The 12,718-nt window shown below is 59.9% G+C and overlaps 1 protein-coding gene across 1 annotated transcript in view; it reads right to left on the bottom strand.

The window, feature by feature from the left end:
- The window catches only part of UBE2I (ubiquitin conjugating enzyme E2 I), a 16,884-nt gene extending 9,702 nt beyond the window's left edge, over nt 1-7,182 (bottom strand). The window contains exons 1-4 of the mRNA XM_017510963.2: nt 7,025-7,182; nt 2,743-2,808; nt 2,469-2,552; nt 1,147-1,219 (exon numbers count right to left, since the gene is read on the bottom strand). Coding sequence (XP_017366452.1) covers nt 1,147-1,219; nt 2,469-2,552; nt 2,743-2,808 — 223 coding nt within the window. The 5' untranslated portion in view covers nt 7,025-7,182. The remainder of the gene's footprint in view (nt 1-1,146; nt 1,220-2,468; nt 2,553-2,742; nt 2,809-7,024) is intronic.
- Nucleotides 7,183-12,718: the final 5,536 nt, after the last annotated feature.

Genomic DNA, 12,718 nt, shown 5'->3' with positions numbered 1-12,718 from the left:
TTTTTCTATTTTTAGTAGAGACGGGATTCTACCATGTTGTCCAGGCTGGTCTTGACCTGAGGTGATCCGCCCACCTCGGCCTCCCAAAGTGCTGGGGTTCTGAGTGCGAGCCACCTCAGCTCCTGCACTGCAGCCTAGGGGCGCACGGCCTGTCTGCGGGCCTGGCCTTCCTCCCTACCTCTTCCACTGTGACTTCTTGCCTTGCTGCAGCTGTGTTTGATTGGAATTCCAATAGAAAGTTGAATACAATCAATGAACACAACTATTCTGTCTCATTTTTAGATTTTTCTTAATTAAAAGAAACCATTTTAAGTAATACCTGGCCATGGAGAAAAACAAAATCAAACAGCAAAGGAGAGTCCAAAATGAAGCAGTCTCGGCCATGGTGGTCCATGAGTCGTCCCCAGGTTCCTCTGGAGGGTGCCACGGTGGAGAACGCTGTGTGCCTTGACTGACAATCGCAGGGAAGCTTTTACACAACTCTGGCCTCACCGTGGCCAGGCGCTCCCTAGGTGCTGGGTGCGTTAACGTGTGGAACTCACTGGACAGGTCCTGCCGAGTGCCAGCTACGGGAGAGCAGGGACGCGGCGGCCCTCTCCTCCCTCTCCTGAGCTCTGCTGCACTGGCTGAGGTCATCAGCTTAGCTGTGGGCAGGACCTGGGGCCGCAGCCTTTCTTCCCATGCCTGCTCTCTGTCACCTGCTCTACGGCTGCACACGCAGCCACGGTGGGGACCACACAGCAAGAGGCCACACGGCAAGAGCAGTAAGAGGGCGGACCGACGGAAATCCTCAGGGCGAGACTGTGCACGCCAGTCCTGCATGTCCGTCCATCCAGGGCTGGGTCTTGACCAACTCCTCTGTCTTCATCACCAACAACCACTGAGGCTCCAGGCACTCCCAGTCCAGGAGCTGGGCCTGGCTGTCACAGACCCTCCATGCACAGGACTCTGGAGCTTCCCAGCCCATTAGCCAGAATGAGACTAAGCCTACTGTGTGCACCGCCCAGCCCCGGAGCCAGGATCAGGGGTCGAAGCCGACCTCCAGGTCTGTGATCTCCCTCCCGGCTCCGCGCAAACCACCCGGCCCAGGGCGCCATGGCCACAGCCAGGGGTGCCTTCCAGGGCACTGAATGACGAGCTACTTACATTTCGGTGGTGAAGATGGATAGTCATCTTTGAAAAGCATCCGCAGTTTAAACAAGCCTCCTTCCCACGGAGTCTGCAGGGAAATAAACCATGGTGAGATGGGCTGCTCGCCTGCCGCAGGGCGGCCCAGGAGGAAGGGGCTCGCTTCTAGGGCACAACCCCCAGGACACCAGGGGCCAGAGGCCCAACAGAGGCAGCTCCTAAACCAGCCTGAAGCTCGAATAGCCTCACCAAGACGGCTGTCAGGACCTCTGCCGTGCTCAGAGAGTGAGTCGGAAAGGCCCTCCTGGAAAGGAGTGGAGGCGGGAGGCGGGGGCCAGGCTGGCGGGGGGGGATTAGCGCCGCATACTGGGGCTGGCACGAGGGCACCAAGAGCACACCTTGCCCTCACCCCAGGGGTGTGCCCAAGCACCCACCCCGTCCCGCCTGGATGAGGCGCCTCTGACACCCCACAACCCCACACCACCTTCTGCCTTCCGCGGCGCCATGCACCAGCCTCGCCCTAACGTGAGGGGCAAGTACGTTCTCAGCAGAGCCTTGGACAAATAACAAACCCAAGCCACACTATGTCTCCGGCAAAGCAGAGTCCTGAGGGGACTGCTCAGTTCAGGGGACCAGAGCTGCTTTGAGTTTCACAGTGAAACGCAGAGGGGTGCCCGGGCCGGAGGGAACGAGGCCTTAGGCAGGACCAGAACCTCAGGGATCTCTCTGCTTCCTTCAGAATTAACAAGCATGAACTGTACATGCATCCCAGCCTGCAGTCCCCGGCCAGGTGCTTCACGTGCGCCGGCCAAAGAGGACAGGCACATGGGCTGCCCTTCCTGCCAGGGACACACAGGGGTCCCCAAGCAGGCCGCCCAGGCAGATGCCGCCGGTCCCGGGGGGTCTCGAGGAGGTGGCTTTACACAGGGCTGGCCCCCCCGCCAAACCCATCTCCTGAGAGCGGAGCCACACCCCGAAGGACACAACAGCGCCCCTCCTGCCTCGGCCTGCTCTCAACCTCGCCCATGCAGCTCTGTGCAGAGCCCCCTCCCTGCTGCCACAGCTCAGCTTTGTGCCCGGCCAGGTGCCAGCCTGCTTCCTTCTCAACCGGAACTGTCCTGGGAGGGGATCACAGCTGTCAAACCTTGCCAGTCCCACCTTCTGCGTTCACGTCCCGATGGGGCGGGGTCAGGACAGAGCTGGGATTTGACCTGTTGACCGCAGCCTGTGACAAGGACAGCTGTCACGGACGGCAAGGATCTGAGTGGAGTTTCCCCATGGTGCTGCCACACGCATCTGCTGGGCCCGGCCAGGCAGGAGGCCGGCAGCGCGCCTCTTACCCCTTTCTTTCCTGGAATGGCGCACTCCCAGTTCATGAGGTTCATCGTGCCATCGGGATTTTTTGTTGGGACAGCCACGAAACCCTGAGAGAAAACAACCACAAAAGCACATCAGCGCAGTGGCATCTCATTTCACCAAAATCACCGAGAACCCGCCTGCGAGTCCCAGCGGCCCGGCACAGCACGTGACCGGCTCCCTCCCGGCAGGGACAGGACGATGTCAAGCCGGGCAGACCGCCCAGCGTGCTGCATGCGGACACGGAGCTCTCCTTACAAACGGGTGGTCTTTTCTCCACGCTTTCCTCTCCTGGGCGAGTCTGCTGAGGGCGATCCCCGACATGTTCAGAGTCCCTGCAACACAGGAGGCAGAGCAGGCGGTCAGGAGAGGCCCGGGCTCCTCTGCCCATCACGCGCACACCGGCCTGTCAGGCCTGCTCCCAACACGCGCTGGCCCAGCCCAGCAGGACTCTTCTGCAAGCCACTGTCCGACCCTGGGGTCCATCGAGGAGGCCCTGTGAGTGGCTCCCAGATCACCCGCGGGGGTGGGGGGTGGGGGGCAGGTAAGATCCCTTCCCTGTGGCCACCCCCACCATGCCCCCATCAGTGGGACACGATGTGACCTCCGCTCCATGGGGACGAAACACACAGTCAGAGGCTAGGTGGTAGCTACCACCCTGTAGTGGCTGGCATGGCTGGGTCCCCAGGTGTGTGTGGGGTACTGGGTTCCTGCCTTAGCATCAGGCGCTCAGAACTGAGACACACGCCCGGCCAGTGGACACCTGTTATTCTTGAAGACAGGACGGAACCAGTACCACAGGACAGAGGCTCAGACTTGCTGAGGGAGGCACCTCCGCAGGGCCACCCTTCCCAGACCCTGCAGCCATGACCACATCCCTGTGGCTTCAGCGGACAGCCGGGTCCTGCGGGGCAGAGCAGGAGCACGGCGTAGGGGACCAGATCCCCGGTCAGAGGAAGCAGTGCGCAGGCCAGATTCCAGCTCCACACATCTGGAGGGACCTTAGGGGCCGGGCACCTTCGCCTTACGGGTCTAGGCAGGAGCCTGCTGGGCCACACTGTCGCCGCAGGAGGGCTGCGGGTCCAGGGAGATGCTCCTGGCGCTGAGGACACTGGCGGGCAGGGCCAGCAGCCTCAACACCACCTCAACTGTCACCCTTCCAGTGGCCACCTTTACTCAACAAAAAACAACACTCTGTTTACAAAACTTGCTGGAGAATAGAAACCTAAGTGTGTGCTGGTCATCAACGTCCACGGGAACGCTGAAGCTGCCCCCAAGTCTGGTATTTCAACACCAAAGAGGGGCACCTCTGAGGAGCTAGGGACTCCGCCAGGCCTTCTACACTGTAGGGGGGCCATCCCGACTACAACATGGGCTGTCCTAGAATGGGCACAAGGGCCCTGGTGACCTGGATGGCGTCCGCACCCGTGGGCCCACGCACCCTACACACCTCACAGCCGCAGGAAGGGCCAGGCCAGCACTCCACCGGGGCCACAGCCGCAGCAGCCCCACCTGGCAGTCATCAGGGAGGTGAGGCCCAGGCCCCAGCAGACCCACTGAGGAAGGAGCTCCGAGGCCTGCACTCAGGTTTTGGGCAGCACGATGACTTTCCCTGAGTCAGCAAAGTAGAGGTGTGGGGGCTGGGGTCTAAGAAGCCCAGGCAGGTCCAGCGTTGCCAGAGCACCAGGGTTCCGGAAGCGGGGCGGGGCTGCTAGAGCCGCGTGCCCTGCAGGGGGATTTGGTTCATTTTCATCAAACACGGATTCTCATGGTAGTCCGAGAAAAAGCAGACAGAGGAACCTGGGTCCTACAGTCAGCAGTTGCTGGTGTCACCACGAGAGGGTGACAGGGCCACCGGGCCCTGGCCTCCAGATCCACGACTACCTCCAAGACAGGCAGCCTGGGCTGGAGGAGGCCACGGACTGGGCCCCACCGGGATGTCCTTCCCCACATCCTCCTCACCGAGACGCAGAGGGCCCACAGGCCACCTGCCCTCCTGACCGCCTGGCCTTCCCCACGCCCTCCTCTAAGTCGGGAGAAAGTGGGGGAGGACACAGCTGGGCCGAGCTGGGGGCAGGTGGAGTATGAGCCCCGAGCAGGCTGGAGTGCCCGCCAACCATGGCTTCAAGGTTCTCTCTGCACTGGCTAGGGTCTGAAACCCCACGTTTCTCCGCCTTCCCCTTCCAGTGGCTCTTCCGCATGGAGCAGCCCAGCTCCACCTTGGTGCCGGCAGACTGGGGACTCGGGCTCTTGCTTCCCCAGCCCCAGGGAGGACTCTCTGAGTGGCTGCAACCTGTGCCCGGTGCAGTGCAAAGCAGCCTGGCGAGTGGCCGTTTCACGGAGGCGCCAGCTCCCAGGTGCCCATGGTCTGAGCGGGGCCAGGCATCAGACAGGCCTCTGAAGCCCTAGACCAGTGCTCCAGACACTGAAGGACCATGGGCACCAATGCTCACAGCCAGGCAAGGCCAGGCCATGGAGAGGCCGGCGGGCCTGGGACTCTGCCACAGGTGGCCCTCCTGCTGAGGACTGGACAGGGCTGCCCAGAGGCCCCGCTCAGCACCCAGCTATTGCCGCCTCAGGTGTGAGAAGTCGTGAGGGGTGGTCCTGCCAGACCTCCTGCCAAGGCCTGGCGGCTGCTGCTGCTGCTGTGCCCCCAGCCCCAAAGCACTCGGCACCGGGGGTGGTCGTACAGGACACACTACCATCAGGGCACGGAGCCACAGGTGTACACCCACCCCATCCTAGGCAGAAGCCAGGCCTGGCCTCCAAGATCCCTGCTCCCCCTCCTGCTGGCCTGCCTACCAGAGAAAGTGACCAATCTGTTACAATGTAATCACAACAGAGACCCAGCATTCAAAATCCCACTGAAAACTGAATCCACCCTCCCCAACTAACATATAGACACTTAGTGAACAGCCAGGAGTCACTAAACGCTTCAAAGCAGGAAACTTTTATGCTACAAAGACAAAAACAACGCTCTTCTGTCAGCGCCAGGCGAGGCCCAGACACCGGCAGCAACGGGACCTCTGGGCCAGGCACTCCAGGAGCTGCCTGAAAGTCTGCCGCCTGCCCTCCCACAGGGCACACGCACAGGGCTGAGCTTGAGCATGTCCGATCACCACCTGGCAACTTCCTGGCTGAGAGTGAACAAAGCGCTCGCCTCCCACAGCTCCACCGCACTCATCACCAGAACAGGTGGGCGCCACGACAGGCTGGCACCTGAAGCACTCAAAAGTCCTCCTGCACCCAAACGCACACTCTCCCAGGCCCGGGAAGGTATTCCCTTCTGCACGACCCGGGCACCTGCAGTCGGGAGATGCTCACCTGGCCGCACCTGATCTGTCTGACCCAGGCCCCCCAGGCTGTTTCCGCAGCAAGATCCCAAACCCTGGGACGCCACACAAGCGCACACTCGCAATCACCCAACGGCCTAGGGAAGGGACCTCTGCGTGAGCCATCAGGGCAAACCGAGGATCCGTCCCGTCTTATCCTAGCTAGGTTCTCTACCCAAAGGCAACGTTTCTTTAAGAGCAAGAAACAGGTGCGGTAGGTCCTACAAAGAAAACAAACAAAACCCCCAAAGACAGGCACTCTGCAGAGAAACTAAGGTGACTCCCAGTTATACAAACCAAACCACTTTGTTCTGCGCTCCACGCGCGACTACAGGCCACGATCACAAGCCCAGCTCATCACTCCCGTACCTGCCTCCTACGCCCCCAACTACCAGAGCCAACCACTACTCGGCTGGTCCAAAGCGAGCCCCGAGACAGAACAAAACTCCCTCCGGCGAGGCGCTCAGGTCCCGGGCCCCGGCCGGCGCCAGCGGAGCATCTTCAGAGGCGCGAGAAAACTTGGACGTGTTCTGGTTTGCAGGCCCCGAACACCCGCCCGCTCCCGACACCCGCCCGCTCCCGGCCCCCACCCCCGCGAGTCAGCGATGTTGCAATCCTCGCCGGCCGCGGGGCGACCGTGACCCCGGAAGCCGCTCGCCGCGCAGGAGGAAGGCGCGGCCTCGCGGGGCCCCGGCTGCAGGTGGCTGCCCCGGCCCCGCGCCAGGCGCACCTCGAGGGCGAAGTGGGGGAGCCCCGGCCCCGAAGGCCTGCGGCGAACCGGGCGCTCGGGCCACAGCCCCGCGGCGCCAGCAGCGCGGGCCGGGCCGGCGTCGGGCGCGGGGCCTCTCGGGCTCTCGGGGAAGCTCGGCCGCGACGCGGGGCCCGGCTCNGGCTGGCCTCCAGTCCTTGTCCTCCTCTAAGATGGACAGGCACACTGTCCCCGAAGGGTACACATTTGGGTGAAATAACGGTGGTTCAAATTTACATTTCGGTGGTGAAGATGGATAGTCATCTTTGAAAAGCATCCGCAGTTTAAACAAGCCTCCTTCCCACGGAGTCCCTTTCTTTCCTGGAATGGCGCACTCCCAGTTCATGAGGTTCATCGTGCCATCGGGATTTTTTGTTGGGACAGCCATGAAACCAAACGGGTGGTCTTTTCTCCACGCTTTCCTCTCCTGGGCGAGTCTGCTGAGGGCGATCCCCGACATGTTCAGAGTCCCTCGGGCGGCCGCGGCCCCGGCGAGCGTCGCGGACAGGCGGAGGACCGAGCGGGGCGGCGGCGGCGGCGCTTCCCTTTGTCTCGGGACTTCCCTCCGGAGCCCGCTCCGCGCGCAGCCCGAGCAGCTCCGAGGACCCTGGAGCGGGCGGGGCGCGCGGGGCGGGGCCTGGCGCGGGGCTGCCCTCCGCACGCCTGCCTCACGCGCCGCCAACGCTGTCCCGCCCCGAGTGCTGCCCGCGCCACCACGCGCCCCCCGCCGCCCGCGCCCCGCCGCCGCGCGCCCGCGACCCGGGTCCGCCCCAGGAGCCCGGTCGGGGGGCGACTTTCCAGTCAGGCGGCGCCCTGGACACCTACACCCTTAAAGGAGCCGCGTCCCCGATGTGAGGGAGCGTCTGCAAACTCGCCTTCGGGGCGCCCGCGTCCACCCGAGGACACGCCGGCGAGCAGCGGGTGCAAAAAGAGGCCAAGAATTCCAAAAGCTCCCCGGATACCCGGCGATCACCTGTCCAGGAACAGGTCCCGGAGGTTTCCTTGGGGTCAGGGCCTGGGGTCGGAGGGCAAAGACCACTGAGGCCTAAGGATCCCCTGAAGCGTCGCAGGACGGTGACGCTCCCGCTAGTTCAGCGCCCTGTGAAACCCCTTGCAATTGGCCAGTTCGGGGCAGTGGGCGGGGAAATCTTCTCATCCGCCCAATGAGCTGACCTGGTACAAAAAGCCGAATGCGAGCATGACCGACGGGAGGAGAAGTGAGGATGTTCCCTAACCTGGGGGCGGGCCCTGGGCGGGGGCGGGGCGCGGGGCCTAAGAGCGGCGGGGGCGGGGCGGGCCCGTGGGGGAGGGGCGCTTCCGGGCCCCACCCCCACTCCTATCCCCGTGCCAACACCGGGGACCGGGGCCCCGCGAGCGCGCTGGACGCTCCACCAACGCGCGGCTGTGCTGGCGCCGGGGCTCTCCCGGCCCCCCCGCCCCCATTTCACCGACGGCGGGGTCGCTGCCAAGGTCACTGTGTCCGGGCGCTTGGGGACCACGGGGAATGACCGCATTCATTCATTACCTCCCTCACTCACTCATTCCCTCCCTCCCTCACTCATTCATTCATTCGTTCCTTTACTCATTCATTCCTTCGCTTCCTCAACTCATTTCCTCCCTCACTCATTCCCACCCTCATTCATTCATTCCCTCCCTCCTTCACTCATTCATTCTCTCCCTCCCTCATTCACTCATTCCCTCCCTCACTCATTCCTCCCACCGCCTTCTGTGGGGTCCCCAGCTGGTGCTTCCTGGCATAGACCAGCAGCAGGAGGGGTGGCTGTGAGCCCTGGGCCTGCCCAGGCTGCCTCCTACCTGAGCCGCCCACCCAGGAGTCACAGCCTCCAGGATGGGGGTCCAGGGCAGCCTCCCTCAGACTCCAGGCCCCAGGAGCCACACATAGCCCTGTCCCACCGAGACCAGTGTGGGCCTGGCTGGGCCACACCTCCCGGGCTCAGAGCCTCTGCGGCCTGTCTAGATGCCTGTTCTCCCAGCCCCAGCTCTGAAATCCTGAGTATCTGCTTTCTGCTTTTTTTTTTTTTTTACGGAGTCTCACTCTGTAGTCCAGGCTGGAGTGCAGTGGCATGATTTCGACTCACTGCAACCTCTACCTCCCGGGTTCAAGGGATTCTCCTGTCTCAGCCTCCCGAGTAGCTGGAATTACAGGCGCCCATCTCCATGCCCAGCTAATTTTTGTATTTTAAGTAGCGATGTGGTTTTGTCATGTTGCCCAGGCTGGTCTTGAATTCCTGACCTCAAGTGATCCACCCACCTTGGCCTCCCAAAGTGCTGGGATTACAGAGCCTCCCGCCTGCCCGGCTGAAATCTGCATTCTTTTTTTTTTTCTGAGACAGAGTTTTGCTCTTGTTGCCCAGGCTGGAGTGCAATGGGGCAGTCTTGGCTCAACGCAACCTCCGCCTCCTGGGTTCAAGTGATTCTGCTGCCTCAGCCACCCAAGTAGCCAGGATTACAGGCATGTGCCACCATGCCTGGCTAATTTTTTGTGTTTTTAGTAGAGATGGGGTTTCACCATGTTGGCCAGGATGGTCTCGATCTCTTGACCTCGTGATCCACCCACCTCCGCCTCCCAAAGTGCTGGGATTACAGGCGTAAGCCACCGCGCCCGGCTGAAATCTGCATTCTTAACCAGTACCTTGGGTGAACCTGGTGGAGGGATATGGCTGCTGGGCTTCCTGGCATGGGCTAAGTTTCCAATGCCATCTTTCTGGCGAAGTTGCTGGCACAGGGCTGTGTGGGAAGGCGTCGGCCAGTAAAGGCCGTGGCCAGAGAAAAGCCAGGAGGAGCCATGGCCTGGGCAGACCTGCTCCAGCCTCAGGCACAGAGGGGGCAGGGCTGGCGAGGTGGGGGGTCTTGCAGGGTCATGAGTTGGGGGGGGCACTTTGGGAGGCTGACTGGACGGATGTGGTGTGTGGCTGGGGAGGACCTGGGCCTGATGCTGTGGGCCACAGGAGCCATAGAAGGTTGTGGAATAGGAGAAGCAAGATGAGGCCCTGTGTGTGTGGGAGGGATTGAGCGCTCAGGCACTCAGAGAATTCCTGCCTGGTGGAAAGTGGTACCGGGATCGGGCTGGGGACTGGGGAGCCTGTGGTGGGTGGGGGTGAGGGGCATGGAGCCGGTTGGGGAGGGAAGAGGCTCCCTCAGTTGGGCGACTTCAGTCCAGAAGTGTTCTTTGAGCAGCCTGCACCTGGCACACATGTTTTCAAGGAGAGGGCACTTGCTGGGTCCAGCTCCCTGGGTACAAAGGAGGAGCTGAGGCTTGGAGAGGGTGGGGGTTCGAATCAGTAACTGTGACAACCCGCACAAGGCTTGTGGCTGACTGTGCCAGGTACGCGCCACCCTTGCCCCTGTCCCCTCGGGAGGGAGCAGGAAGTGTGACGAGGAGCTGCCTGCCGTAGGGCGGGACCTCCAGTCCACTGGGTGCCCTTTCCGGGCCCTGCTGGGGCCAGGCTCTGCGCACCGGGTTTTGAGAGCAGAGGCCGCTGCTCCAGGGCCCAATTCCCCCAAGGAAGATGGGCCTCTGCAGTAGAGTGAAGGTGGACCCTTACCCCAGCTCCAAAGTCAGCTGTGGCCAGGTGCAGTGGCTCACGCCTATAAACCCAGCACTTTGGGGGCCGAAGAAGGCAGATCACAAGGTCAGGAGTTTGAGACCCACCCAACCATCATGGTGAAACCCCGCCTCTACAGTGGCCGGGACACCGCTTGGTTTTATACATTTTAGGGAGACTGGAGTCATCAATCAGTGTGTGTAGGAAGTACAGTGGCTCTTGGCTGGGCACAGTGGCTCAAGCCTGTAATCCGAGCACTTCAGGAGGCTAAGGCAGGTAGATCACTTGAGGTCAGGAGTTCAAGACCAGCATGGCCAACATGTGAAACCCCATCGCTACTAAAAATACAAAAATTAGCCAGGCGTGGTGGCACATACCTGTAGTCCCAGCTACTCGGGAGGCCGAGGCAGGAGAATCACTTGAACTCTGGAGGCGGAGGTTGCAGTGAGCCAATATCACGCCAGCCTGGGCAACAAGAGTGCTACTCCATCTCAAAAAAAAAAAAAAAAAGAAGTACATTGGTTTCATCCAGAAAGGTGAGACAACCTGAAACAGGGAGGGGCTTCCAAGTCACAGATAGGTGAGAAAAAAATGGCTACAAACGGTTGCATTCATTTGCGTTTCCTTTTTTTTTTTTTTTTTCTGAGACAAAGCCTTGCTCTGTAGCCCAGGCTGGAGTGTAGTGATGTGATCTTGGCTCACTGCAACCTCCACCTCCTGGGTTCAAGTGATTCTCCTGCCTCAGCCTCCAGAGTAGCTGGGTTTACAGGTGCATGCCACTGCACCCAGCTGATATTTTGTATTTTTAGTAAAGACAAAATTTCACCAGGCTGGCCAGGCTGGTCTTGAACTCCAGACCTCAGGTAATCCGCCAGCCTTGGCCGCCCAAAGTGCTGCAGGCGTGAGCCACCTTGCCCACCTCCCTTGAGTTTCTGATAAGCCTTTCCAGAGGAAGCAATCAGATATGCACTATCTCAGTGAGCAGAGGAATGATTTTGAATGGAATGGGAGGTGGGTCTGTCCTGAGCAGGTCCCCGCCTGACTTTTCCCTTTGGTTTAGTATTTTGGGTTCCCATGATTTTCCTTTCACAAGTCCCAGCTACTTTGGATTCTGAAATAAGAGGATCAGGTTTGCCCAGTAGGCCAACGCTGCCGTGAGCTGTTTGCACCACTGCACTCCAGCCTGGGCAACAGAAGGACACCCTGTCTCCAGAAAAAAATGTTTTTCAGATCCCGAATTCCGGCTGCTGCCAACCAGTGTGAAGACCCCCACAGAGGAGCAAAATCAGCATGAGAATGCGGTCACCTTATCTCCCTCTTCCAAGACTTCACCTCATCAGTGACCCTTACACCTCAGCCACTCCACAGCTCTTGAAATCCCTGGCCCCTAATTAGCCCGGTGTGGTGGTGGGCGCCTGTAGTCCCAGCTACTCTGGAGGCTGAGGCAGGAGAATTGCTTCAACTTGGAAGGTGGAGGTTGCAGTGAGCCGAGATCGCACCACTGCACTCCAGCCTGGCGAGAGAGCAAAATTCCATCTCAAAAACCAAACAAATGAACCTCCAAGCCCCTGTTAAACACACTGAGTTCTAAGTTTCTCTTCAAAGAATCAGTATGTCAGTATGTTCAGTATCCTTGTTCTTCATTTGAAAGTTTAATTTCCTCATTCATCCCCTCACCCCTGGTCTCAGTAAACAACCTTCCCACCAGCTTTAATCAGGAGTTCACCTGCCCTGCCCTGAGTCACCCTTGGTCACCTGCTCCTTCCTGAGTCACCCTGGTCCGTCCTGACTTGTCCTGGTCACCTGCTCCATCTGAGTCACCTTTAGTTACCTGTTCCGTAAGTGTCTTTCCTGCCGAAACTGCTCACCCCACCTCTCTGGCTCATACCCTGCTCTCTTTAGAAAAGCCAATTGGAATTAGCTTAGACTGTGCTGCCCAAGCCTCACCAATAGGGGAATGACACAGCAGCAGGGGCGACCAGTGTCAGGGATAAGCACCCCTTCCCCTGCCTCAGTTAAAAGTGTGCTGTCACCATTGCTCCATCTGCGAGGCTCACCCTTCTACAGAAGTAAATTGCCTTGCTGAGAAAATTTATGTTCGAGTGCTATTTCTTTTGCGGCACCAAAAATGTATCTCTAACGCCCTGAACTGCTCTGGGAGGTGGAGGTGAGGTTTCCGTGGCGCATCCTTCCCTGGTGGCATCATGATTAAAATGCTTCCCTGCTACCGGCTTTGGCGTTGGTGCACGGACCTTCCAGGCACTGGACCACACACACGTGCTTACCACAGGATACCCACGGTTTCTGTCTGACCTGGCTATCAACAAGCCAGGCCCCACTTCTTGGGCCCAACAGTTTACTAGAGTGGCTCACAGAACTCAGGGAAATGCCTTATTTACTATTAAATAGATGTTTTTTTTTTGGAGACAGAGTCTCACTCTGTCACCCAGGCTGGAGTGCAGTGGCGCGATCTCAGCTCACTCAACCTCTGTCTCCCGGGTTCAAGCAATTCTCCTGCCTCAGTTTTCCATGTAGCTGGGATTACAGGCATGTGCCACCATGCCTGGCTAATTTTTTTTTTTTTTTTT

The sequence above is a fragment of the Cebus imitator genome, unplaced genomic scaffold (assembly GCF_001604975.1).
Source record: "Cebus imitator isolate Cc_AM_T3 unplaced genomic scaffold, Cebus_imitator-1.0 Scaffold444, whole genome shotgun sequence".
Lineage (NCBI taxonomy): Eukaryota > Metazoa > Chordata > Mammalia > Primates > Cebidae > Cebus > Cebus imitator.
This window is presented reverse-complemented; position numbering and strand designations above follow the sequence as displayed.